At 34.7% G+C, this 23,830-nt stretch overlaps 2 protein-coding genes across 2 annotated transcripts in view; one reads left to right on the top strand and one right to left on the bottom strand.

Annotated features, from left to right (window-relative positions):
- Positions 1 to 4,081, top strand: part of LOC129227834 (neurogenic locus notch homolog protein 1-like) — a 44,297-nt gene extending 40,216 nt beyond the window's left edge. The window contains exons 14-15 of the mRNA XM_054862447.1: positions 3,565 to 3,634; positions 3,726 to 4,081. Coding sequence (XP_054718422.1) covers positions 3,565 to 3,634; positions 3,726 to 3,767 — 112 coding nt within the window. The 3' untranslated portion in view covers positions 3,768 to 4,081. The remainder of the gene's footprint in view (positions 1 to 3,564; positions 3,635 to 3,725) is intronic.
- A 1,140-nt stretch (positions 4,082 to 5,221) lies between these two features.
- LOC129228663 (cubilin-like) overlaps positions 5,222 to 23,830 on the bottom strand; it is a 240,137-nt gene continuing 221,528 nt past the window's right edge. Inside the window, exons 50-51 of the mRNA XM_054863347.1 lie at positions 21,042 to 21,153; positions 5,222 to 6,440 (exon numbers count right to left, since the gene is read on the bottom strand). Of these exons, the coding sequence (XP_054719322.1) occupies positions 6,352 to 6,440; positions 21,042 to 21,153 (201 nt within the window). The 3' untranslated portion in view covers positions 5,222 to 6,351. The remainder of the gene's footprint in view (positions 6,441 to 21,041; positions 21,154 to 23,830) is intronic.

The following is a 23,830-nucleotide window of genomic DNA, read 5'->3' as shown; positions in this document are numbered from 1 at the left end:
GAAATCAACAGGATTGGGACAAGAAGCTACCTTTGTTCCAGCTGGCCTACCGCAGTGCTGTCCACGAGACTACCGGATATGCCCCATCTCAGATGCTCTTCGGACGAGAGCTTCGGCTACCTTGTGATCTCGTCTTCGGTCGTCCTCCGGATGCGCCTGCATCGCCTGAGGAGTACATCCAGGATCTCCAGGCCCGGTTGGAAGACGTTCATAACTTCGCACGAGAGCGAATCAACATCGCGGCGGAGAAGATGAAGACCCGATACGACACAAGGTCTACTGGACATGAATTCAACGAAGGTGACAAGGTTTGGTTATGGAATCTCATCCGACGGAAAGGTCTGTCACCCAAATTGCAGTCGCATTGGGATGGACCCTACAAAGTCCTTAACCGACTGAATGACGTCGTAGTGAGGATCCAAAAATCACCTAATGCAAAACCTAGGGTTGTACATTATGATCGGTTAGCCCCATGCTATGGCCATAGTTCATGAGTATTACGTAAACAACCATGGTTGATAACATAAAAGTTGTAGATAATTTTTTTTGCTTTTAATGTTTAGTAATATTTCTTGTTATTATTGTGTTTCCTATGCATTATTGGTTATTATTTAATGTGTGTATTTGTGAACATGTGATAGAAGTTTGCCACCCTTTCTGGGGATTGTACTGCCCGGGACGTGCAGTCCGTAGGAAGGGGGCAATGTTACAAATCCTGTAAATAGTAATTATTGTAGTAACGTAACCTGTAAATAGTTTTCCGTAATGAATATACAACCCCTTAACATATGGCGAAAGGATACGACCTCCCTATTTCCTTTTTGTTCATTGATAAAATTTGATAACGGTCTACTTTTTTTTCCAGAAGCGTGTGGAATATTTGAGAGATTTCTTTTCGGTGTTTATATAAACGGTTACGCTGGATAAAGATTTAGTTTCGATTGAGAATTTGTACTCAGTGTATTAGCTCTGTTTATTGCGAGGCATTTCGCTGTGTTGTTTTCGTATTTGGAAGTAAATACGTGTGTAAACGTTGAGTTTACGGTGTTGAGTGATATTGGTTTAATTGCTGATGATTAATTTAGCAGTTGTTGACACTCTTTCCTGTACATAGTGTAAATAAATTTCCTGTATTTTTAATCAAGAACTGTGTCATCCTTTCGAGAAAGTTGGAAGCCGCACCGAATCCGTTACAATATTTATTCCAATACTTCATGTTGTGAATCTTATTGCGTTTTTAAACTTTACTACCACAATATAATATATTTTTTCTCTATATGTGTGTGTGGGGGGGGGGGGGGGGGGATGGTGGTAAATGTCGAAAAAATGTTCCATTTTTTAAACTTCAAACTTGCAATATTTTGGAGAATAGTGCTTTTTAATATTAAGAGCTGCACTGATGCCGTAACGCCGTTTACGGAGCTGCCTTCTTTGCAAAAATGTTTTGTTTTAAGTAAACTGTATTTGGATTTGATTTCGAACTAAATTTTTACTGTAACACTTATCCTTACTTTTTTACTTTACTTTTTCGTATTACTTCTCCGACAATGCTTAGGAAACGCTAAGTGAAATTAGCATGTTTGTTTACGCATCAAATTTAATGTATTTTTAATCAAAAATCATTTTTATCAAAATAAATGCATAATATTGTCGAAAATAACAACGGGAAGAACAGAAAAGTTACACTCCACAAAGGAATACAAGAAGTCGATAGCGCGCTAAGGATTATTAAGACAGTAATAGTCCTCTAGGATGTGTAGTGTAGTACTGATCACATAGTTTGAACGATGCAGGGAATGCGGAGCTATTGAGGAGGGTGGTCCAAAGCCTTCGTATGCCCCTCCCCCATAGTGTGTTAGCGGCGATATACGTATGTCGTGTTTACCCGAACACCCCAGAGTTATTATCAGTCCCAGCGAAGCAGCAGTGGAGCGGCATGGCGAAACCAGGCTTAAAATTAAAAAAAAAAAGATATATTTCTTTAAAAAAAATAATAATAATAAAATTTTGTGATTCGTCGAAGACCAGCTTATTTTTTTGATTGTCAATAATATTAACTTATTCACCTATAAACTACGATAGTCATTCCGTTTTTGTTTTAATTATTAATTTAAGGTTCAAAGTATTGAAATAAAAAACGTACCTTTGGGCAAAGCGGGTGTAGGATTTAATCATATATTTGTTTAAAAATTCTTGACTCGTGCGCTGACTTAGATATTCTCTTTCAATAGGATAAGTGTAACTTTAAAAATTTATTTTTTAGGATGGCACAATTAGTTAGTCTATTATTTACCTCAGTTATTTCTTTATGTTTTATAAACAAATGAATTGACTTTAAATTAAATAAATAAAACTGTTTTATATGTTTTTACATAACGGCAGGTAGCTAGTCAACTATTTTTATCATTTATAACTTCATTTTTGATTGGCAAATGTACCAAACCGCAATTAGTTAAGCTTACCCGCTTTGGGCTACCTGGTATGGCAAAGCGGGTTGTTAACATGTTTGGTAAGTTTGATAATAAATAATTATTATGTTTGAAATAATAGAAAAATCACTTTTTATTTTGAATTTCGAAGAACCCTGCTAGGAAATAAAACCGAAATTGTTGCAATTAAAATACAAAAACTACAATTTTCGAGCGTTCTTCGTAAACCTACCCGCTTTGGGTCACCCTCCCCTTTGCCTTTAGCGTAAATCGCTTAACATTTTTGAAAAGCAAAACTTTTTTTTCTGTAATGTATTGATACTTATTTGGAACTTTTCTTTTATTCTTCTTGATATGAAATTTTTTCGTGCGTTGATAAATACATACATAAATAAATTTGTTCAGTTACTTGACTTTACTCAAATTAAAATTGACAAAAATATGCTTGAGTTCACATGATGTATATGTAATAAATGTTATCGTGGTGTTATCATTATAGCGATACACCATTATATATAAACCTAAAGGTACCACGGTATCGAAAGGGACGATATGGCTAAATTTTCCTTACATTTATATAATACAAATTGTTAAGGGCTGAGAGTTTAAAGTTTGTTTACCTAGTGAATGTTACTTGGATCATGTGATTTTTTTTTTTATGAAGTTTACCTGTCACATGCGAGGCGCATTTTTGGACATCAGTTGTAGAGTTCCAGAAATATATATTTCAGTTCCGCTGTTGCAAATTATTTATAAACATTCTCTACTCATTTTTATTTATTGTTAGTCTCAGAAAGAAAAACAAAGCGTGCAATTCCACGAAAATCAGCCATTTTTGTCTCACCTGTATCAGTTCTATATATCGCGTCAAAAGTAATGTTTAAAAAAATGTAATAAACAAAGGTTTTATTCTGAGAAACGAACATATTCACGTGTGATTTTTTGGGCAGTTTGATTTTTCTTATTAAACAGTTTGAAAGTTAATACAGATCTGACAAATGCAGGACGAAGTTTCTGATTTTCGTAGTCTATGAATATAAGTGTTTAGGATTGGAAGTTTTTTGCAATAAATACGGAGAATGAAAAAAAAATGTCATTAAAATCTATTCAAAACCTTTTTCCTTTCTTTTAATAGAAAACGTAACAGAAATGATTCAGACAGAAGTTTAATTCCTACTCGTATGCAAGCTGATGACACAGAATTGGTAAAAAAAATAACTTATCATTTTCATTTGATTAAAAAAATTTTAACTTTCAAAGCAGTGCCTTAATTGTCTACTTTTTACTTATTTTCAGGCTGAAAGATCAACTGGAATATCAAATCCTATATGTGAATAGAAAGAAGATATCCTTTATGAAAGACAGAGGAATAGTTATAACACTATATATTGTACATTCCGGACTTGATTCAACGCATCTACAACTTCAAAGTTTGGAATTGCCTTACATTTGACTTTGACTGCTATGAATGAATATTAAGACAGTCTATTGAACATGATGGACATCACATGTGTTTCTTTTCTTCAACTTCATCATTTTTTATTTCTCACTAACAATTAAACATACTTCTTTTTTCAACTGATACTTTTTACCTGATAGTGTTTCCTTCAGTAATATTATTGGGGCCTGCGTAACCTTTGGTTAAAGCTTCATTTCATTTCCCGGAGGAAATAGGTTTGATTTCCGTCGATTTCCTGGGTGATAATTCCTTCTCTTAAGGGGGTCCGGGACACATTTTGAAAAAATTTTTATTATGTACTTAAGAGTTTTGAATTTTTTTGCACTGGTTCATCATTTATTTAATAAGCAAAAACATAACATAAATATGAAAATAAAATATTTTTTTATTTAAATTTAATTAGTTTAAAAAAAAATGGGGTTGCTTTAAATTGCTATAACTCAAAATATTAATGATCAATTTTCAATTTTTTTTTTTCAAAAAAGTATGCACAAATATCTAAGCTTTAATTTTTATTCGGCGATTTTAAAAATATTGATTCAATAAAAAATAAAAAATATTTGAAGAAAAATTCGAAGATACTTTTTTTTTTTTTAAATCATAATTTTTGCAGTAAACGTTTTTTTCAAATTCGCCGAATAAAAATTAAAGTAAACTGCTTGAAAAAGATATGCTCCAAGTTTCATTACTTTATCTCTATCGGTTCCTGACTTATAAGAGTTTGAATGCAAGAAATCGGGAAAAATTGCATCATGGAGAAAAACGCGTTTAAAGTTTTAAAGTTAAGTACACATTAGTTAGATGCATGCAACAAAAATAACTATATCTTTCGTTCTATTTAAGGTAGAAACAAGATTCAAACGTCTTCTTAAGCAAAAAGAAACGGAGCAATTTTTCAAATTATAAAAAAAATTGCAAAAATTGACGATTTTTGTGTCCCGGACCCCCTTAATGTTACCAATCTTTTCTGTGCTTACTCGGGGGTAAAAGCGCTGTTTGGGGTCAGCCATTTAGGTGAAGCTAATAAGCTTCCGGTTTAAAAAAAACTGATATTTATTATAACATTTCCTATTAATTTGATAAAATCATATTAGCCCTAAAAACAAGCAATAGAAGTTTTAAAACCTCTTTGTATAAAATTTTCAAGCAAGTCTTTTTCTCGACAGATTATTCTTTGTCGAATGTTTTTACGCCTACCGCTCACACCTTTTTGCATTAAAAATGATACTTTTAACACCTAAACACATGTCTGCAGCTTTATACAATTTCCGTCTTATCGTTGTTTTTTTTTTTCTTTTCAAATCACATTATAGACATTATTTGCGGTTTATGTACAAAATAATATCTTTAATAGGAACCAGTATTTGCAGTCAAACTGCTTACAAAATAGAGAATATATATACAAGTATGAACAACTGCTTGGAAAATGAAGACTTCGATAGAAAATAACATACGATTCAACTTCTAATAAAGTGGAGAATCCATTAGAAATTCTTATACATTTCAATCAATTGTTAACTGGATAACTCAATAGGAACTACCCAACTGCTCAAAAATGCGTAAATTTTAGTAGATCTTCCAAAACGTGCTTGGGAGCGCGTTTTGGTTTTGGTTAAGTCTAGAAAAATTTAGCTGAAGTCATCTTGTTGACCATTAGTTTCCCCAATGTAATTGTGCTTTTTAAAAACCTCAGGTTGTACAAGCACCATTACATTGGTATACGTATCTCCAATAGGATATTTGCAGATAAATTTTGCTAGATTTAAACCAACTTCTTGGTAAAACATTGAACTTTATTCTTAACAGTATAATACAGTTATTGATGTATAGTTCAAATGAGCTGCTATGAGTTGAGATAAAAGTCGCCACTAAATCTGTCATGCCTTTGTTCTTCATTTTTTTTATTACTGTATTACAGTTATTGATGTATCATTCAAATGAGTTGAGTTCAGATACCAGTCGCCACGAATCTATCGTTATTCATTTTTAATAATGTATAACAGTTCTTGAAGCATACGTTAAATGAGCTGCTGTGGATTGAGATACAAGTCGCCACCAAACATTATTAAAGTTATTGATGCATAGTTCAAATGAGCTGCTATGGGTTGAGATAAAAGTTGCCACAAAATCTGTCTAGTCTTCGTTCTTCATTTTTAACAATGTAATTACAGATATTGATGTATCATTCAAATGAGCTGCTATGGGTTGAGATACAAGTCGCCACGAAGCTACCTTGTCTTCGTTATTCATTTTTAACAATGTATAACAGTTATGGATGCATAGCTTAAGTTAGGTGCTATAGGTTGAAATACAAGTTGCCACCAAATTTTATTACAGTTATTGAGGCATAGTTTAAATAAGCTGCTATGGGCTGAGATACAAGTCGCCAACGAATCTTTCTTGTCTTCGTCCTTCATCTTTAACAATAAATAGCAGTTAATGATGTACAGTTAAAATGATCTGTTATGGGTTGAGATACAAGACGTCACCAACTCTTTCTTGTCTTCGTTCCTCAGGAAACCTTTGGATCATAGACATTGATGGATCAGGAGCTGAAATTGAAAACTACAAATTACTGAAAAGTTAAGTACAAATGCGTAAGTTGAATTTGGACAAAGAGAAGTAGTCATTATAGAGGTTAAACGACTGATAAACCGACCAGGTAACCTATATACTAAAAATTAAGACAATGTTTGGATACTGGTTTTAATTAACGATGCAGTGAAATACCGTTACTACGAACTTCAAGGGACCGCAAAGTTTGTTCGTTGTAACCGGAATTTTGTTGAAATAGAATTCAATCAATGCAATGAAAATTAAATCGGGATTGAAAATGTTTTTCGTGGAAACGGATATTTCGTTATATTGGTATTCGTTGTAACAGGATTTCACTTTATAATAAAAATATTGATTTATGGATACAATAGCAAAATCTAAATTTTTTCCGATTTTTTTCTTCTTTTGATATTCGTTTGTTTAAGTAGCTAATAAGCAATACTGGAGTAAAGTAAAACCGAAATTGGTTTGCCAACGATAGTAACACAATTGAAGTTACATGAAAACTAAACTATTTATTCGGACATATAATACATTATTTAATCCATTAAAGTTATTTTTAAACAGAACAGGGCATTTTAGATAAAAAGCTTCATCAAATGTCGTTCTGGTTTTGAAAAATTATTGTATTGAAAAAGTGAGTGAGGTTTTGGTTATTTTTCGGTATAATTCGCATTGAGTATACACCCTGAGGTCTCCCGCACCTATGGTCTGCATGCTGAATGGGGTATTAAGGATTAGAGTGGGCCGAAAGATAGACATTTTCGATTGAAAACATCTTATAAAAAAAGTTAGCACCAAAAAAAAAGTTATCTATTGTCATCCTTAATGTGGGAAAATTTTTTAAAAAAAATAATATTTATGTTTTCAGATCGCGCATTGGCTACAAAGTATGAAAAAAAGGCAAAAAAGCATCAATTTCCACATGTTTTTAAGAAAATCCAAATGTTCACAACTTTTGCTATAATACAATTTTAATATTTTTTACCACTCTTTGAAAATATTTATTCATTTACAGTTTTAGTTTAGCATAAGCTGTTAAGTTTTGTGAAATTAATAAAAAAAACGACGGTTTTTGGTTTTGTACATTAGAGTATTTCTTCTTTTGAATTCTAGTTTTTTTTTTTTTTTACAATAAATGTGCACTATACAGCTCTTTGTTGAAAATGCAATTATATTTTATAGCCTTAATATCACAAAGAAGGTGTGACTGCACTTCGTGTCCCCCCTTCCTCTTCCATCCAACTAAGAAGCATAATTCTTTACAGGACTTTATTTGTTAAATAACTTTCATTTACAGTTACTATATGATTTCCCAAAGTTATAAAGGTATAAAGTTTGACCTATAACTCAATTTTCGCACTGATGATCGCGAGCATATAGTTTTTCACATAAATCCATATTTCGCTGGAAATTTTCGTCCAACCTCTTCGCAGCACTATTTATGGAGACTTTTATTACAATTACAGGGTGCAACGCCACCTGTTGGAACTTTTTAAAACTAATGTACAAGTTCCTTTATGGTTTTTATGGGTTTCACAATAAACTTACCGTTTATTTTATTCCAATATCGTCCTTTGTTTTCGAGATATTTAATTTTTAAACCAGGGAGTCCTTTGCTGGACACTAGGGTGGGCCGAAAATGCACTTTTGCACAAACTTTCGAAATCGATGAGGCTTGGGGGCGGAAAAGTTGTGTATTGGGTTGCTTAGTAACCATGTAAAAAATTTTTGAAATCGAACAATATCTTCAGGTGGTGCCGGCGCCTTAAAAATTTGAAATTTTGACTAAAACAGACCCTTTTTCTTCTAAAAACACGATTTTTTGCATTTTCGAAATAGATTACGCTCTAGTGCGGAAAAGTTGTGTATTGGGTTGCTCAGTAAACATGTAAAATTTTTTTGAAATCGAACAATATCTTCAGGTGGCGCCGGCGCCTTAAAAATTTGAAATTTTGACTAAAACAGACCTTTTTTTCTAAAAACACGATTTTTTGCATTTTCGAAATAGATTACGCTCTAGTGCGGAAAAGTTGTGTATTGGGTTGCTCAGTAAACATGTAAAATTTTTTTGAAATCGAACAATATCTTCAGGTAGCACCGGCGCCTTAAAATCGGAGATTTTATTCAAAACAGACATATATTTTCATGAAAAGAGAATTCCTTATCAGTTTTCTATTTCACCCCCTTCTTCTACTAAATGAAATGCTCTCTTACCTGCAGTCCACGTGACAGTCCACGTGACCCCCAGTGGCACAGGATTGTCTCTTACATTCCTTATCAGTTTTCTATTCCATCCCCCCCCCCACTTCTTCTACTAAATGAAATGTTCTCGCATCTACAGTTCACGTGACAGTCAGTGTGATAATATGCAACCCAGTTATCGTTTAGTTCAGTCTAGTACAGAAGCAATCAACTAATAAGCTTACTTTATGTCGTTTGTTCATCGAAGAGCAGTCTCTTTAGATATTTAAATGTCATTAACTAGTTAGTTATAGTTATACTTTTGTCACAATGGCCGGTTGTCATTCAACAAGAAAAGTTACAGATTGTTTTGTTTTTGGTTTGCCAGAAGAGCTGAAACCTAACGTCTTACCAACTTACAGTCAAGTTATGAAATTTTACTTCCTTATAAGAGAACAAGTGAAATCTTCAAATCACGGCAAAGATCCAGCTTTTACTGACATTGCCAATGTTGTTGCTGAGAGGGTAGCTGATTTGTGGAAGAAGTCCTCGATTCCTACTATTTCTCATTGCAGAATTGTGCGCATCCTTAAATCATATCATGCTAAGTATGAAAATATCCTGAAAAGTAAAAACAAGTCTACGGAATCCTATAGGAACAAAGTAAAGGAATTTTTGGAAGACGCCGAGAAAACGCTCTTTGACATTGCCACATGCAAATGTCATTCCTTTAAAGCATGCTCCTGTGAAAAGGATAGAAAAGTGCCACATTTAGAACAACCATTTTTGATTGATCAACGAACCCTCAGAAAAATGATTATCGGGGGCATTGATTTAAAAGTAACTGAGAAGCTGCTCCGAAAGCAAAATAGGCAATCCAAGACAGTGTTGAAAGCTGCTGCAAGTGAACAGCAGTTCCAAACACCAAAGTCTATGTTCGAGTTGCCTGAGTTCGAGGATTGTGAGAACGAAGAATTTAAATATGAAACGCTTAATGATGAAGAATACACTCCTCCTAGATAAAGAGAGAACCATTCCAGAAAAACGAAAAGAGAGACCAAGGTAATCAGCCAGATGAGGATAAAACTGCCAACCACAGCACTCGCCTGCGATAGTGCAGGGATTGGAGACAGGCCTGCAGCGAAAATTATTTCTGCAGTTCTTGAAGATGTCGGAATGATTTCTGATAATAATCGTTCCAAAGTTACAGATAAAAATAAAATAAGAAGAGAGAGAAAGAGAAAACGAAAGGAACTACAATGTAAAGGAAAACCAGAAGAGCTTCAAGCCCTCTTTTTTGACGCACGAAAAGATAAAACTTTAGCAGATCAAATCAAGGGAAACAAAAAGCACAGGACAACGGTTATTGAAGAACATGTAGTTTTAATACAAGAACCTGGATCTGAATATATCGGCCATGTTTCTCCAGCTAGTGGTTCTGCAAAATCTATTAAGAGCAGCATCGCTGAATATCTTTTACAGAATGATATCAACACTGAAACTCTTTTGGCAGTTGGCTGCGATGGGACACCCGTTAACACAGGTTGCAAGACTGGAGTTATACGTCTCATAGAAGATGTTGTTGATAGACCTCTTCAATGGCTCATATGCATGTTACACGCAAATGAGTTACCGTTGCGGCATCTTCTAAAAATGCTAGACGGTCAAACAAGTGGTCCTGAAACCTTTTCTGGTCCAATAGGAAAAGATCTCGAAACCTGTGAGCTGAAACCGGTAGTCAATTTCAAAAAGGTTGATGTCGTAGAGTTAGTAGCAATATCAGAAGAGCTTCGAAAAGATCTGAGTACAGATCAACAATATATGCTGCAAATTTATGAAGCTGTAACATCAGGTTACTGCTCTGTTGCCCTAGCAGAGAAAAAACCAGGAAAGCTAGCGCACTCCCGTTGGCTAACGGCAGCATGTCGAGTTTTGCGCCTGTACATTTCAGTTACAAATGTTTCAGCAGAACTGAAAATCTTAGTAGAGTTTATAATTAAAGTGTATGTGCCGATGTGGTTTGATATAAAATCCAAACCGCATTGCAAAGATGGTGCTAGACACTTATGGAAGATGATTAGCTTGTCACGTTATCTCCCAGATGACTTGAAGACTGTCGTGGATGGCGTAATAAGCCGAAATGCTTTTTTTGCGCATAATGAAAATATTTTTCTTTCGATACATAAGGATGAACAAAATTACATCCGACTGCTTGCAATACGAAGAATTTTAAAAGCCAGGGACAATAAACAAGAAGGTATCCGGCGGTTCACTGTTCCTGTAATAAATTTCGAAGCAAAAGATTATACGGACCTAATTGATTGGCACCAATCAGTTGTTACGGAGCCACCAATGCTTCGTGCAGTCAGCAATGAAGATTTCTGAAATATTCTAAAGGAGAAAATTTCTTTACTAGAAATAAAAGAGTTTCCATGCTACAGCCAAGCAGTGGAGAGGGCAGTAAAAATAGCGACAGTTGCTTCAGCTTCTGTGGTGGGACAAATCGAAAGGGATGGCCTTATAAGGGCGAAATTAGAATCACAAAGAATAATTCCTTCATTTGAAAGCAAGTCGAAATACAAAAAAGGCGAAGTAGATCAGGCAACAGAAAAGTGAAATATTTAATAAAATCTCAGTGTCCATTATATGGTTGGGTGGTTGGGAGGGCACGGGTGGAACTCGATATGCAGCCACCTCCTCGTGGTGAGTTCTGGGTTTTCTAAGTGAATTTCCTCTGAGATAAGCAAAGAGCTGCATTGCTTCATGTTTGTTTGCTTACTTGGCACAAATGACAGCAGTAAAAGATGAATTCAATTATTATTTATGTGTTTATTGACGTTTCCTTTTCCCTGCTGAACAAACCGAATTTTAAAGACTCAGGCTCCACCTGAAGATATTGTTTGATTTTTAAAAAAAACTTACACGGCTACTTAGCAACTCAATACTAAACATTTCCGCACTAGAGCGTTATCTATTTCAAAAATGCAAAAAAATCGTGTTTTTAGAAAAAAAAGGTCTGTTTTAGTCAAAATTTCAAATTTTTAAGGCGCCGGCGCCACCTGAAGATATTGTTCGATTTCAAAAAAATTTTACATGTTTACTGAGCAACCCAATACACAACTTTTTCGCACTAGAGCGTAATCTATTTCGAAAATGGAAAAAATCGTGTTTTTAGAAGAAAAAGGTCTGTTTTAGTCAAAATTTCAAATTTTTAAGGCGCCGGCGCCACCTGAAGATATTGTTCGATTTCAAAAAAATTTTACATGTTTACTGAGCAACCCAATACACAACTTTTTCGCACTAGAGCGTAATCTATTTCGAAAATGCAAAAAATCGTGTTTTTAGAAGAAAAAGGTCTGTTTTAGTCAAAATTTCAAATTTTTAAGGCGCCGGCGCCACCTGAAGATATTGTTCGATTTCAAAAAAATTTTACATGGTTACTGAGCAACCCAATACACAACTTTTCCGCCCCCAAACCTCATCGATTTCGAAAGTTTGTGCAAAAGTGCATTTTCGGCCCACCCTACTGGACACCCTGTACAAACCCTTCATTTGTGACATTGATCTCGCTTTCACAAACCGAGACCTTTCAGTCAAGTGTTCGTTAACACGTGCTAACGGAGTGCTGGGGTAAAATATATTTTTCAAACTAAACTATTAGTGGAATGAAGACACTCGTAAATTATATCTTCAAAAATTATGGAGCGATAAAATAAAAATTTGAAAACAATAGAGCAAACTTGCGTGAAACAAGGACTTGCACACTTATTTAAAGTTACAAAATCTACAAGTCAATTTTCTGATGATTTTCTTAACTTTGTGGATTCGGCGATTCAAAAAATACTTAGTTTGACATTTTTGAGAACTTATTATTTTTAATAACAGTAGACTTGACTTGATTCTCTTAACGCCTAGTGGCGCATGAGGCCGCTAGCGGGGCATTCCATCCCAACCGGTTTAATGCCGCCTCCCTGGGCACTCCCAGCTTGGCCAACCAAAGGCATTTCTTTCTTGTATGGCCATCTGACGCCAGGTTAGTTTAGGACGCCCGCGCTTCCTCTTGCCATCAGGGGTCCACGTGAGAGCAGTTCATGTAGGGTCTATTGCCTGCATTCTGAGAACATGTCCTATCCATGACCATCAGTGCGTTTGTATCCGTGTGGTTATCGGCTTGCAATTTGTACGTTTGTACAGGTCTGAATTCGATATTTTATTTGGCCAGTATATGTTTAATATTTTTCTCAGGCTTTTAGTTTGAAAGGTATCTAGCTCTTTTTCTTGCTGTCTAGTTAGCTTCCATGTATTGCTGCCATAGAGTAGGACTGCTCTAACTGTTGAATTGAAAATTTGTAATAGCAGTGGACTACAGGCAAAATATAAAGGGATTTTGTTATTGTAGGGTATACAAAGCAAAATATGACTTATCAAAAAGCGTTTCTATAGCTATAAGAGAATGTCTTCCACCAATATTAAAGTTTTAAATTTTGAACTATGACAGTTAATTAACTGGTCAACGTGTTTACTTTCCTCCACTTCAGTCACGATGTAAAAAACAGGGATGTTTGACATTTTCTAGAAAGTATACATTCGCTTAAGTATGCCCTTAAAAAAATTTCATTTCATACTTGGACTGCTGAAAACATAGTAAAACTTGTCTGTGAGATGAATTTAAATGAAAAAAATTCTATACGCAAACATCAGTGCAAAAATATTCATAATTCCAACTTCAAACTTTGATCTAAACGTAGAAACTTGTTTAAAGTCTTATAGTTACCGTAAACGCGGGCTACTTTGACCCTAGGGTCCTTCTGTGGCCCAAATTGGAAAAAAAAAAAAAAAAAAAAGATACAACTTTCTCTGTAAACCATCAGGAAGCAAGTTTGAAACTTATTTTGACAGAATCCGTTAGACAGCAGCCTCAAAGACTTAGTAATATATACCAAGCAGTTTGATAGTTCTCCACATTGAGCAACATCATCACTGGTTTTGTGTTCCTTGTGCTAACATGTGTCTTTATAACCTCTCAGACTTTTATCTGCATACACAGTTCTATAACAGCTAAGAGTTTGTGAAGTACCTATCGTTGAACACTATTCAATACTTTATGTAGTAGCATAGTTGTACTTCTCATTTTTGTTCAGGTTTTTATTTAAAAATTTACGATAAACGTATCTCTTAGCCTAAAAATTGCGACCTACTTTGACTCAGCATAAAAACTTGAAAAAATCCATCAGAGAGATTTGAAAACGAAAAGAACAGCTAAAAGTAAAACTCCAAACAGGAAAATGACAAGAAAAACCAGGAATTTTCAGCAACGGATTAAGAGAGCGATAACAGAATCAAATCTTCAGGGTTCAGTTTCATGGCTTTTATTAGGAAGATGAAGAGGAACTAAAAGTTGCTGGGTTTTAGAAAACGTTGATCCACATGCATCTACTTCTTACAAATTTTGTTAAATGTTAAATTTGTTAGGAAGTTTAGGGGAATTTAGTTATTGTGGAATGAAATGAGCTCGATTTTCCAGGAACAACTGTTCTTGTGAGAAGAAGGAGCATGAAACGCACCAAAACGTTTTGAAAGTTGACCGAAAATTTAGGATCTTTTGTTTTGTGAATGTGGTATCTTAGCAAAATTATTCAACCTCAAAAACTGTTGAAAAGATAACTCCGTCGGCAATGTCTGAGACAGTAACTAAGTATATTAAATAATAATAATAATAATAATTTTTCTTAACAAAAATGTGTGACTCACACTTGTCAACAAAACAAAAAAAAAAAAAAAAATTGAAATCTGAAATTTTGAACTCAAATTATGTTTTTCGCAAACACGAACTGAGACAGGACCCTACTCATTGGAGTTATTGTTTCTAGAAACAACTCCTGCCAACCCCCCCCCCAAGCCTGCCTCTCCTCCTGGGCGGTTACGTGTGCATAGTTGAGTGTGTAAGTGTGTAGACTTGTGTCTGTGCGTAGACCTGTGTGTATGCACGTAGGTGTGTATGTGTGTGAGTGTGTGAGCCTCCGACCAGGAGAAGCGGATAGCTCAGGACCGGAGCAGCCGCGCACAGTGGTGCCAGAGTGGAAAAAATTCGATTTTCGAAAGCGCTTATTTCGATTATTTGGTATATGATTCTCACACTATATAAGATACAGGATATAGGAACGGCATGATTTTTTCCGCTGTATCGAGAGTATTCCCATTAATTTAGGCTCAAAGTCAGAATTATGTAAGTTTAACCAAATTCCACCCTACTCAAGATGGGTGATAAAAAAATGTAAAAGAGTTAGAAAAAAATAATCAATTTTTTCCCCTGTTCTACGATGGTCAATTAAACCTCTCATCAGTCAAACAGTGCAAAAAAATATTACAGCGCTTTACAACGTTATAAGTTACGAATTTTAAATTAACATTGAGAACAGCTAAGATAACAAAAAAAGCTCCGGCTTCCTCCGCGATGGGGAAGGTTATTTATCAAACTAGGGGTGCTTAAGTAAACATTAGAACACAAATCACCTGCCTTTATCTGCCTATCCGATCATAACACAGAAAAGAAAGGAAAGGGTTAGAGTACGTATTTGTTTGTTGCACTATTTTGTTAATAGAATTAGCTCAGACAAAACATTTCCCCTCGTCAAAACCTTTTTTATTTGAGTTCAGTCTAGTTGCTAACGTTGTCTAGTCATGAGCTCTATCAAAATTAAATACCGTGATTTGTGTGAGTGCTTGTGGAGTGGTACAAATTTCGACGTATTCCTTCGACAAAATCACCCTGAACTTGACGGAGGAAACATTTCTTTAATGCTGACAGCTCTTAGCAAAAGTTTCTTGCCTCATTTTAATAAAAAAAAAAGATAAAGTAAATCGAGACCGGGAGAGGTTCAAAAAATTGTTCAGCGAGTGGATGGAAAATGAATACGTTTTCAACATACCGGAGCAGGAATCTACAGGATGTGTTGGGAGACCAAGTAAAGACTTTGATGATTCTGGTGAACGAAGCAAAAAGAGTAAAATACGTAAACTTCAAGCACCGTACCAACAAAGCTTGATTAACGCAGCTGCGACACATGAAAAGCACGATAAACCCAAAGCTTTGTCAGCCGATCAAGCATTAGCAATATTTTTCCAGGCCAATCTGACAAAATATCAGTACGAGGTGATTCGACAAACACTAAAAGACCTTGGATGCCATGTATCTCCAAGTTATAAAAAATTAATCATCTCAAAGAAATAATGCTACCATGATAATATTTTTTAATTAGTGAAACATCTGCAGCTGTCCCTTTGCAGAATTTGCTTGACCATACAGCTAAACGAATTCTGGAAACAAAACCCCTAGAAGAACTAGAAAAATTAAATGAACATGAATTAATATTGACAACGAAATGGGGATTCGACGGTGCCTCAGGTCAAAGTGAATTTACCCAAAAATATTTGATCAGCAATAACGAAATAAGTGACTCGAATTTATTCATGACGTCCATAGTTCCTCTGAAGCTCACAATGCCAATTGATGTTGATCACAATGGATCGATTTGGGAAAACGGCCGACCTTCTTCAACAAGACATTGCAGGCCCTTGAGATACAGCTTCCAGAAAGAGACACTTGATTTGGCACGAGATGAAAAAAAAAAGGGTTGAAGAAGAAATAGAGAAGTTGGAAATTACCCAAGTTGTGATCGGCATTAATGTCATCCGTATTCGACACACGTTGGTGATGACAATGTTGGACGGCAAGGTAGCTCAAGCCATCACAAATACAAAGTCTGCAAGTGCCTGCTACATATGCAATGCTTTACCTTCGGAAATGAACGACTTAGCAAAAATCCAACAGAAACCTCTTAATGTGAATGCTCTCGAATTCGGTATCTCTCCATTACACGCCAGAATCAAGTGTATGGAATACATCCTTCACATTGCATACAACAAAAAATTCGAAAAATGGAGGACTACAAAAGACACAAGAGACATGCACGAAAACGAAAAGAAACGTATTCAACAAGAGTTTCTTGAGAAAGTCGGCATCAAAGTGGACTTTGTTAAGCAGGGTTGCGGATCTTCAAATAATGGCAACACAGCCAGAAGTTTTTTCAATGATTGCAAGGTCACAAGTGCAATAACGGGAGTCGACGAAATTCTAATCCATCGGATCGCTACCATTCTGGAAGTCATAAACAGCAATGCAATGATTGACCCAGAGAAATTCCGACTATTCTCAAAAGAAACAGCAGAGCTGGCCATTGAGAAGTATTTATGGTACTACATGCCATCCACAGTACATAAGATTTTGTTACACGGTGGTGAAATAGTGCAGAAGTCAATTCTCCCAGTCGGAATATTGTCGGAAGAGGCACAAGAAAGTAGGAATAAAGATTACAAGGCATTCAGGATCACCAACTCGCGAAAAATGTCTCGTATATCCACCAACGAAGACGTGTTCCACAAGCTACTGGAGACTTCGGATCCTTTTATTACGAACATGAGACCCGAACCAAAGAAAAAGCATCTGGTAATCAGTGAGGCAGCTAAGGAACTGTTAATCTAATTTCCTTGAATTTGAATTGGTATGTATTCTTTCAATTTAAACAACTATTGACTAAGAATCTCAAATTTTATTATTTTTAAAACTCTCCGGGTCTTTAAGCTTCCTTGAAGGAATCATTTTAAGCAATATTTAATTTAAATATATGCTCAGAATATTTGTTGCAACTTGTTTTTATAAGTACAACCTGTTTCGGAAATTTAAAAAAAAAATTATATTTCCAATAGTCTTTCATTTCATAATTAGTTATTTAATTAACTTCAAAATGTCAATAAAAACAGTTGAACTTTATGTATTTTTTTGTTCTTTTTTGAACGAGACCGGCCCCAGCTTTCTATGTTAACCCGTTCTCGAGATTTTGAATTGTTTCCACTTTTTGGCCATTCGGCCCCACTGTGCCGCGCCGCGCCGCTTGTAGAGGACGGTGCTGCATAGGCTTCTGGTTCAAGCTGAAAAAGGCGCGGAACATCAAAAACGGTCAAATGAGAACAATAAGCAATCGTGATTACTCAAAAAAAACTTTAAAATAAACAGTTTTTCCTGTAAACACGTCTTTCTTTGGCAATAGTTAGTTCTACAATGATTTTATTTAGGAGAAACCACTTTCGCCCGATGTAACGTAAACGTAAGGGTAACACTGGTCCAAAAACAATAATAAGAGTAACAATATTTTGAAACAAAGTGATCAGATTTAAAATTCAAATTAAGATAACTCTAGCTGTGGGAAATGGTTTCCACAGCTTGGAAATATGCATATTTACAAACTTATAGAGATTAAGCAGAACAAAAGTTACAAAATGTGGGACAAAATAGCCCTCGTTTACGGTACTGTAAGTGTAAGTTATTGCAAAAATACATAAGTGTAAATAACTCTTCTTCTTGGTAATTGCAGGGCGGAACTCAGAGTGCAACCACATACTTGTGGTGGGTTCTGGGATTTAAATATAATGAAATATATTTGAATTTTCAAAAAGAAGCTGTATTGTGCACATTTATTGAAAAAAATATACATATAACTGTGGAAGTTCTCTAAAAGAAAAAATACCGCTATGGGCAAAATAAACTAAAAACGTCAATTTTTGGTTAATTTCCCGAAGCTTTTCGACTTAGGCGCGTACCAAAAATTGTAAAGGAATGAAAATGTTTTCAAAGATACAAGAAAAGAGTTAAAGAAGAAGATTTGGGTTTCCATAAAAATAGTTGAAAATTGACCATTATTTACCCTTCTTCCAATTTTCCATATTTATGATGGAAATACACAACTTTTTTTTGCCATTAGAAGTTGCTTGTCGAAATGTCCTTTTTTTGGGCCTACCTTATTGAGCCTTTTGACCGCTGCTCTCTCCCCCCCCCCAGAAAAAAATTCGAATTGACATATCTGCCCTCCCCTGCATTGACAGATGAATGACAGCAATGGTTTTGTTTTAAAAAAAAGGCATAAAAAGTCTATTTTGCGTTGCCGGTAAAAAAAAACAAAATTACCCCTACACCACTGCTTAAAAGATGGCGCTACTATTTACAAAAGAAAAACAATATATAGTTGCGTCATCTATTGGTTAGCTTCAGAACTAGAGGGCTAAGTTTCTAACTGGTAATTAAAAAGCAGTGGCCTTGCTTTTGTGATTTGCAACGGTTAACATTCAGAGTTTAAGAATATAATATTAAATTTATAATTTACTATTAATTCATTCAAACAGGATTGGTTATGACTGCTCGAATTCTTACAAATCAAGGATTCAAACCACCAGTAGGATTTTTAGTTTGTGTTTAATAAATATAAAAAACCAGTAGAAGAGAAATTGGAGTTAGAAAGTGTCTTATGTACTAATCCAGTACGTTCACTTCCAAAAATGAGAGTGGGCGATACCGTTCTGAAAATATTCAGCAATTCTATTGTTTCTTTTAGTTGCGTTCATTACCGATTCGTGAATCGAAAAAATAAATCACTAACTGAAATTCAAGTTGTTTTTCAATAAAGGTAGTGGTTAAAATAAATAAGTCATGCACTACAAATCAGGAATAGGCAAAGTTTAAAACTCATTTGATTATACAAAACGATTCCAGACTTTAAAATGTGCACAGCGCCATTAATGGAACCTGTGAGGAAAAAAATGCCGTCATTATATAGGGTGTTCCGAAAACGACTGACTGTTTTCAAAAATTTCTAACAAGAAAACGGTTAATGATTTTTAAAAAAAATCCTACAAAAAATTCATGTGGCGGGCTGTAAACTTTTCTTCCCTAAGTCACAAATTTTAGTTAAATTTTTTTACAATAGATGCTACTGCAGATTGTAAGCCCGTAAATCTAAGAAAGTTACTACAATGAAACTTCTGTAAGCCGAACTTCGATAAGCCGAAGTGAATATTTATTCCCGTCTACCTGAATGGAGAACTAATGTTATTTATTTTCAATAAGACGAATTTCGTTGAATCGAAACATTCGAAGAGTCGAATTTTATTTCATGACTATCGTCAAAGCTTCCTTGTTAACGTAACCCTATTATAAGTCGTAATCTTTTCTTTTTTTTTTCTTCTCCCCAAAAAGGGTTTGGTGCCCAAAAAGTGTGAGATGCGTATGTTTGGGATTGTGGAATAATTCCACTTTTAATGGAAACGGGGGAGGGAGGGTTATGAACTGATTTTGGAGATTTTGCGGTATTCTACGAAGCTGCTGCGTTTTCCAAAATTGGATTTTTTCTACCGTTGTTCAAGAAAGTTAATGTTTGTTGCGCCGTTTCATTGATTCCTGAACGTTTAGAATTGAACTTTCAAAAAGACTAAGAGAATATTTAAGATTTTAAGCTACCAAGAAAAAGTTGAATTTATTCGACTGTAGCGTAGCAAAGAAGAGCAAAATTTCATTGAAGTTTCATGTGCATCTAAGTTTTAACAATTTTAAAAAATCGAAAAAAAAAAAAACCTTTCGATTAGCGGTGCTCTCTCTTAGATGCTTTTCTTCCCTATCTGATGATTTAAAAGTACCAAGGACTATTTAACGAAAGCCCAAATTTCTGCTTAAAGCAATGTTAGATAGCCGTTTTATTCTTAAATACGTTTTTTCCCTGGTAAGTAAAAACTGTTATATCCAATATAAAGTTATAAATTTGTTTTCGAACCTATTCAAACTCTTGAATTCATATTCTACATTAATTATGTCAAGTTGTAGCCGCAGAACAACAGTATGAATCTAATCCCTGGAATAACAGTAAGATATCCTATACGGTTGCTTTGAGGTAATGATTTTTTTTATCTTTGATGCATTATTCTATAACTATTTTGCTCATGTTTTAAAGTTAATGAGTGTCAGTGGTGGTATTTTATATTGTTCTATAGATTTGTTTTCGTATTCGATAAGACGAATTTTCGATAACTCGAATTTTTTTTTGCATTCCCTGCAACTTCGACTTATTGAAGTTTCACTATAACTGTATCATACCTTTCGAAAAATGTTTTAAATGAACAAAATTACATAAAAATATTAAAAAAAATTTTATGGACGACTGCAATTATATGTCGCAATCGGAGAAAAAATCGGTGAATTTCAATTCTTCCTTTGGGACTTATGAGCTTACTATCTGAAGCGCCATCTGTTGAAAAAATTTTGAACTAAAATTTGGAACTTATGGGGGGGGGGGATTTACGGCCCATCACATGAATTTTCTGCAAGAATTGTTTTTTTTTATCATTTATCGTTTTTCCGTTATAAATTTTCGAAAACAGTCAGTCTGTTTCAAGACGCCCTGTAACTTTTAATATCATAGAGATGCAGGTAAATATAGTACCACTCGGAAAACAGTACTTTTTTTCTGAATGAAAGGTACACAAACTTTCATGATGCTCAATGTTCAACTTGCCTTCACGTAATATCTTACCGTATGGATTAGAATCAAAAAAGATCAGGAATCCTGGTGCAGTGTTAGTGTTATCAGTCACAAGTTTTATCAAAACTTGATTTCCTTCAGAATTGTGTATCCCCGGATAGTCCTGTCAATAAGTAGAAAGAAGCAAATTAGATCTACTTGATATGGACTTTATTTAGTAAATTAGTTAGTAATTTAGTAAGTATTTAGTAGTATAATAAGTGCGCCCCTCCTTTAAGAGGCTAAAAGAGGTGTTTTCTGTGTTTTTTTCTTTTTTTCAATGAATTCAATTTTGTTTACGAGCTCTAGTTCTTGAACCTTTTTCTTTAGATTTAGCGATGCCACTAATTTTCGATGGTATTGAGATCGGTAGAGTTGCTTGGACAGTTTAACACCAAAACCCCTCTTTCTGCTTAAAACCTACGAGTCATTTAGAGAGTGACACGAAGTGAAATCTTGTTTAAAGATAAATGTGTCCATACTGCATTTAAACATCCCTTACTCTGTCAGGGGACCGTGCAAAAGTTTGAGGCTCCAGATTGGCTAAAGCGAAATGTCTAGCGCGCAAATACGGCGGCCATGTTTTTTCTTTCGTCCAACGCGTTTGTAATGCATAATTCATATTTGAAATGTAACTAAAATAAAAGTTGCTTTGAAGCCATTCTTTCATTTATTCAGTAAGTTACCGCCCTATAGCCAGGGCTAAGGCAGAAATACATGAAATACAACGCCAGCTCAGCCTGGTCAGTGCTAATTCTATATTAGCTACCAGTTTGTTTGGCACTCTTGGCTTTGTTAAGAAGTTTTGCACCTACAGCTCAGTTAGTCCTATGCTGGGCTAATAAGCACGACTCTGCAGTCCTCGGCTGGAATTGACAGAGCTGGCGGTATATTTCATGTATTTCTGCCTTAGCCCTGGCTATAGGGCGGTAACTGGCTGAATATACCTGCCTTGCCTGCACTATTCGAGTTGAACCGAACCATTGTTTCGGTCACTCCTCTGGTCAGTGCTAGTTCTATATTAGCTACCAGTTTGTTTGGCACTCATGGCTTTCTTAAGAGGTTTTCCACCTCCAGCTCAGTTACTCCTATGCCGGGTTGATGACAGCTAATAAGCACGAAACTGCAGTCCTCGGCTGGAATTGACTGAGCTGGCGGTGTATTTCATGCATTCTTTCATTTATTTGTTCAAAAGACAAAAAAAAAAAAGAAACTTTTCTTAAACTGATCAAAAAACTTAAACAACGAAACGCAATCAATTTGAAATATCACATTTAAAGATAAATTTTTAAAACTGAGCAAGAATTTTTTTTTCTGAAAAAAAATTTGCAATTTAATTTACGCTGAATGCTGCTTTCAAGACAAAAATTTTCGCTAAATTTAAAAATTGATGTTATTTCTTATTTTCATATCTCGTGCGTTTATTTTCCTTATAAGAAAAAAAGCAACGGTTAAAACTCCTAAAATGCATTGGAATATTTGTTGCATGTGAATTTCTTGATTAAAAAAACAATTTAAAAAAATGTAAAAACACGAAACTAAATTTAGAGCTACTCTTTTTTAAAATTTAGCTTGAGAAACACATACATATTATATAGTGTTTTTTCTAAACTTGTTAAAACCACTAAACATTATTACCAAACAATGCAGAAACTAGTTCAAAATTATTTTGTGGAAGAAAAACTTTAATAGAAGAAACAGATCAAAATTTAAAACAGACTAAAGAATAAAATTTTCCAAGTGTTTTAAATTTATACCAATATGAGTTTATGCGCGTATAAACTTCTACAATGTACATATAGATGGCAGCACATGAAATTCTTTCTCTCTTTTTTTTTTTTTTTTCAAATCAAAAAATCAGCATGCAGAAAATTATGCAGATTTGGAAGAATAATCAGGTAACCATTGTTCGAAATGGAAAAAAAATAATAGCATTCAAGCGTGAATTGAATTAGAACGAAATTTGTTCATATGCGTTGGACAAAGAAAAAAACATGGCCGCCGTATGTGCGCGCTAGCCATTCACTTTGGCCAATCAGGAGCCTCAAAACTTTTACATGGTCCCTGACTGAGTAAGGGTTGTTTAAATGCAACCCGCATACCTCTTTCTTCTCAACAGATATTTATAATTAGGATTCATCACTGAAAAAAAAAACTTCCTGCTTCTTGTTGCACCCAGATGAGCTTTTCGTTGCGCACGTATCTGCTTCATGTTCATCTTTTGGTTTTGCTTCAAGGACCCGCAATTGCAACTGCAGGTTATGCAATTGTCCAAGTGTAGTCTGCTCGGACACGATAACTACAGATTCTTTCCACCACTTATGTATGTTAGAGGCATTTTTCAAACGACTAGTTTAGACGATTCATTTTAACTTGCGTTCAACTTTACCAGTTGTTGCAAGCTTTCTACCTCATTTACTTCGTTTATTTTTTAGTTGGTCCGTCCTTCTATATTATTTTATAATTTTCGGGAACGTAGATAAAAAAAGTTGTTCTTTTAATCCAATATTCACTGTTCTTTCTAACTTAAAACAATGATACAATAAGCAACCCATTTTCAGGAAAAGAATAACGCAAAATTGTCCGGGAGCTAATTTTTATGCTTGTCGCAACCTACGCAGTTAACAGGTATGCAAATTTTTTTGCTACTTTTCAAACTCACAAAAAATGAATTGATTATTTTAATTTTTTTTACCCATGTAAAAAATCAACGTAATTTTCAATGTGTTAACGTCCCTTCAAATTGTTAAAATAATACCTTTAAGGTTGTTGAAATTGTTTTACACATTTATTAATAACAT

This window comes from Uloborus diversus, chromosome 8 (assembly GCF_026930045.1).
Source record: "Uloborus diversus isolate 005 chromosome 8, Udiv.v.3.1, whole genome shotgun sequence".
Classification (NCBI taxonomy): domain Eukaryota; kingdom Metazoa; phylum Arthropoda; class Arachnida; order Araneae; family Uloboridae; genus Uloborus; species Uloborus diversus.
This window is presented reverse-complemented; position numbering and strand designations above follow the sequence as displayed.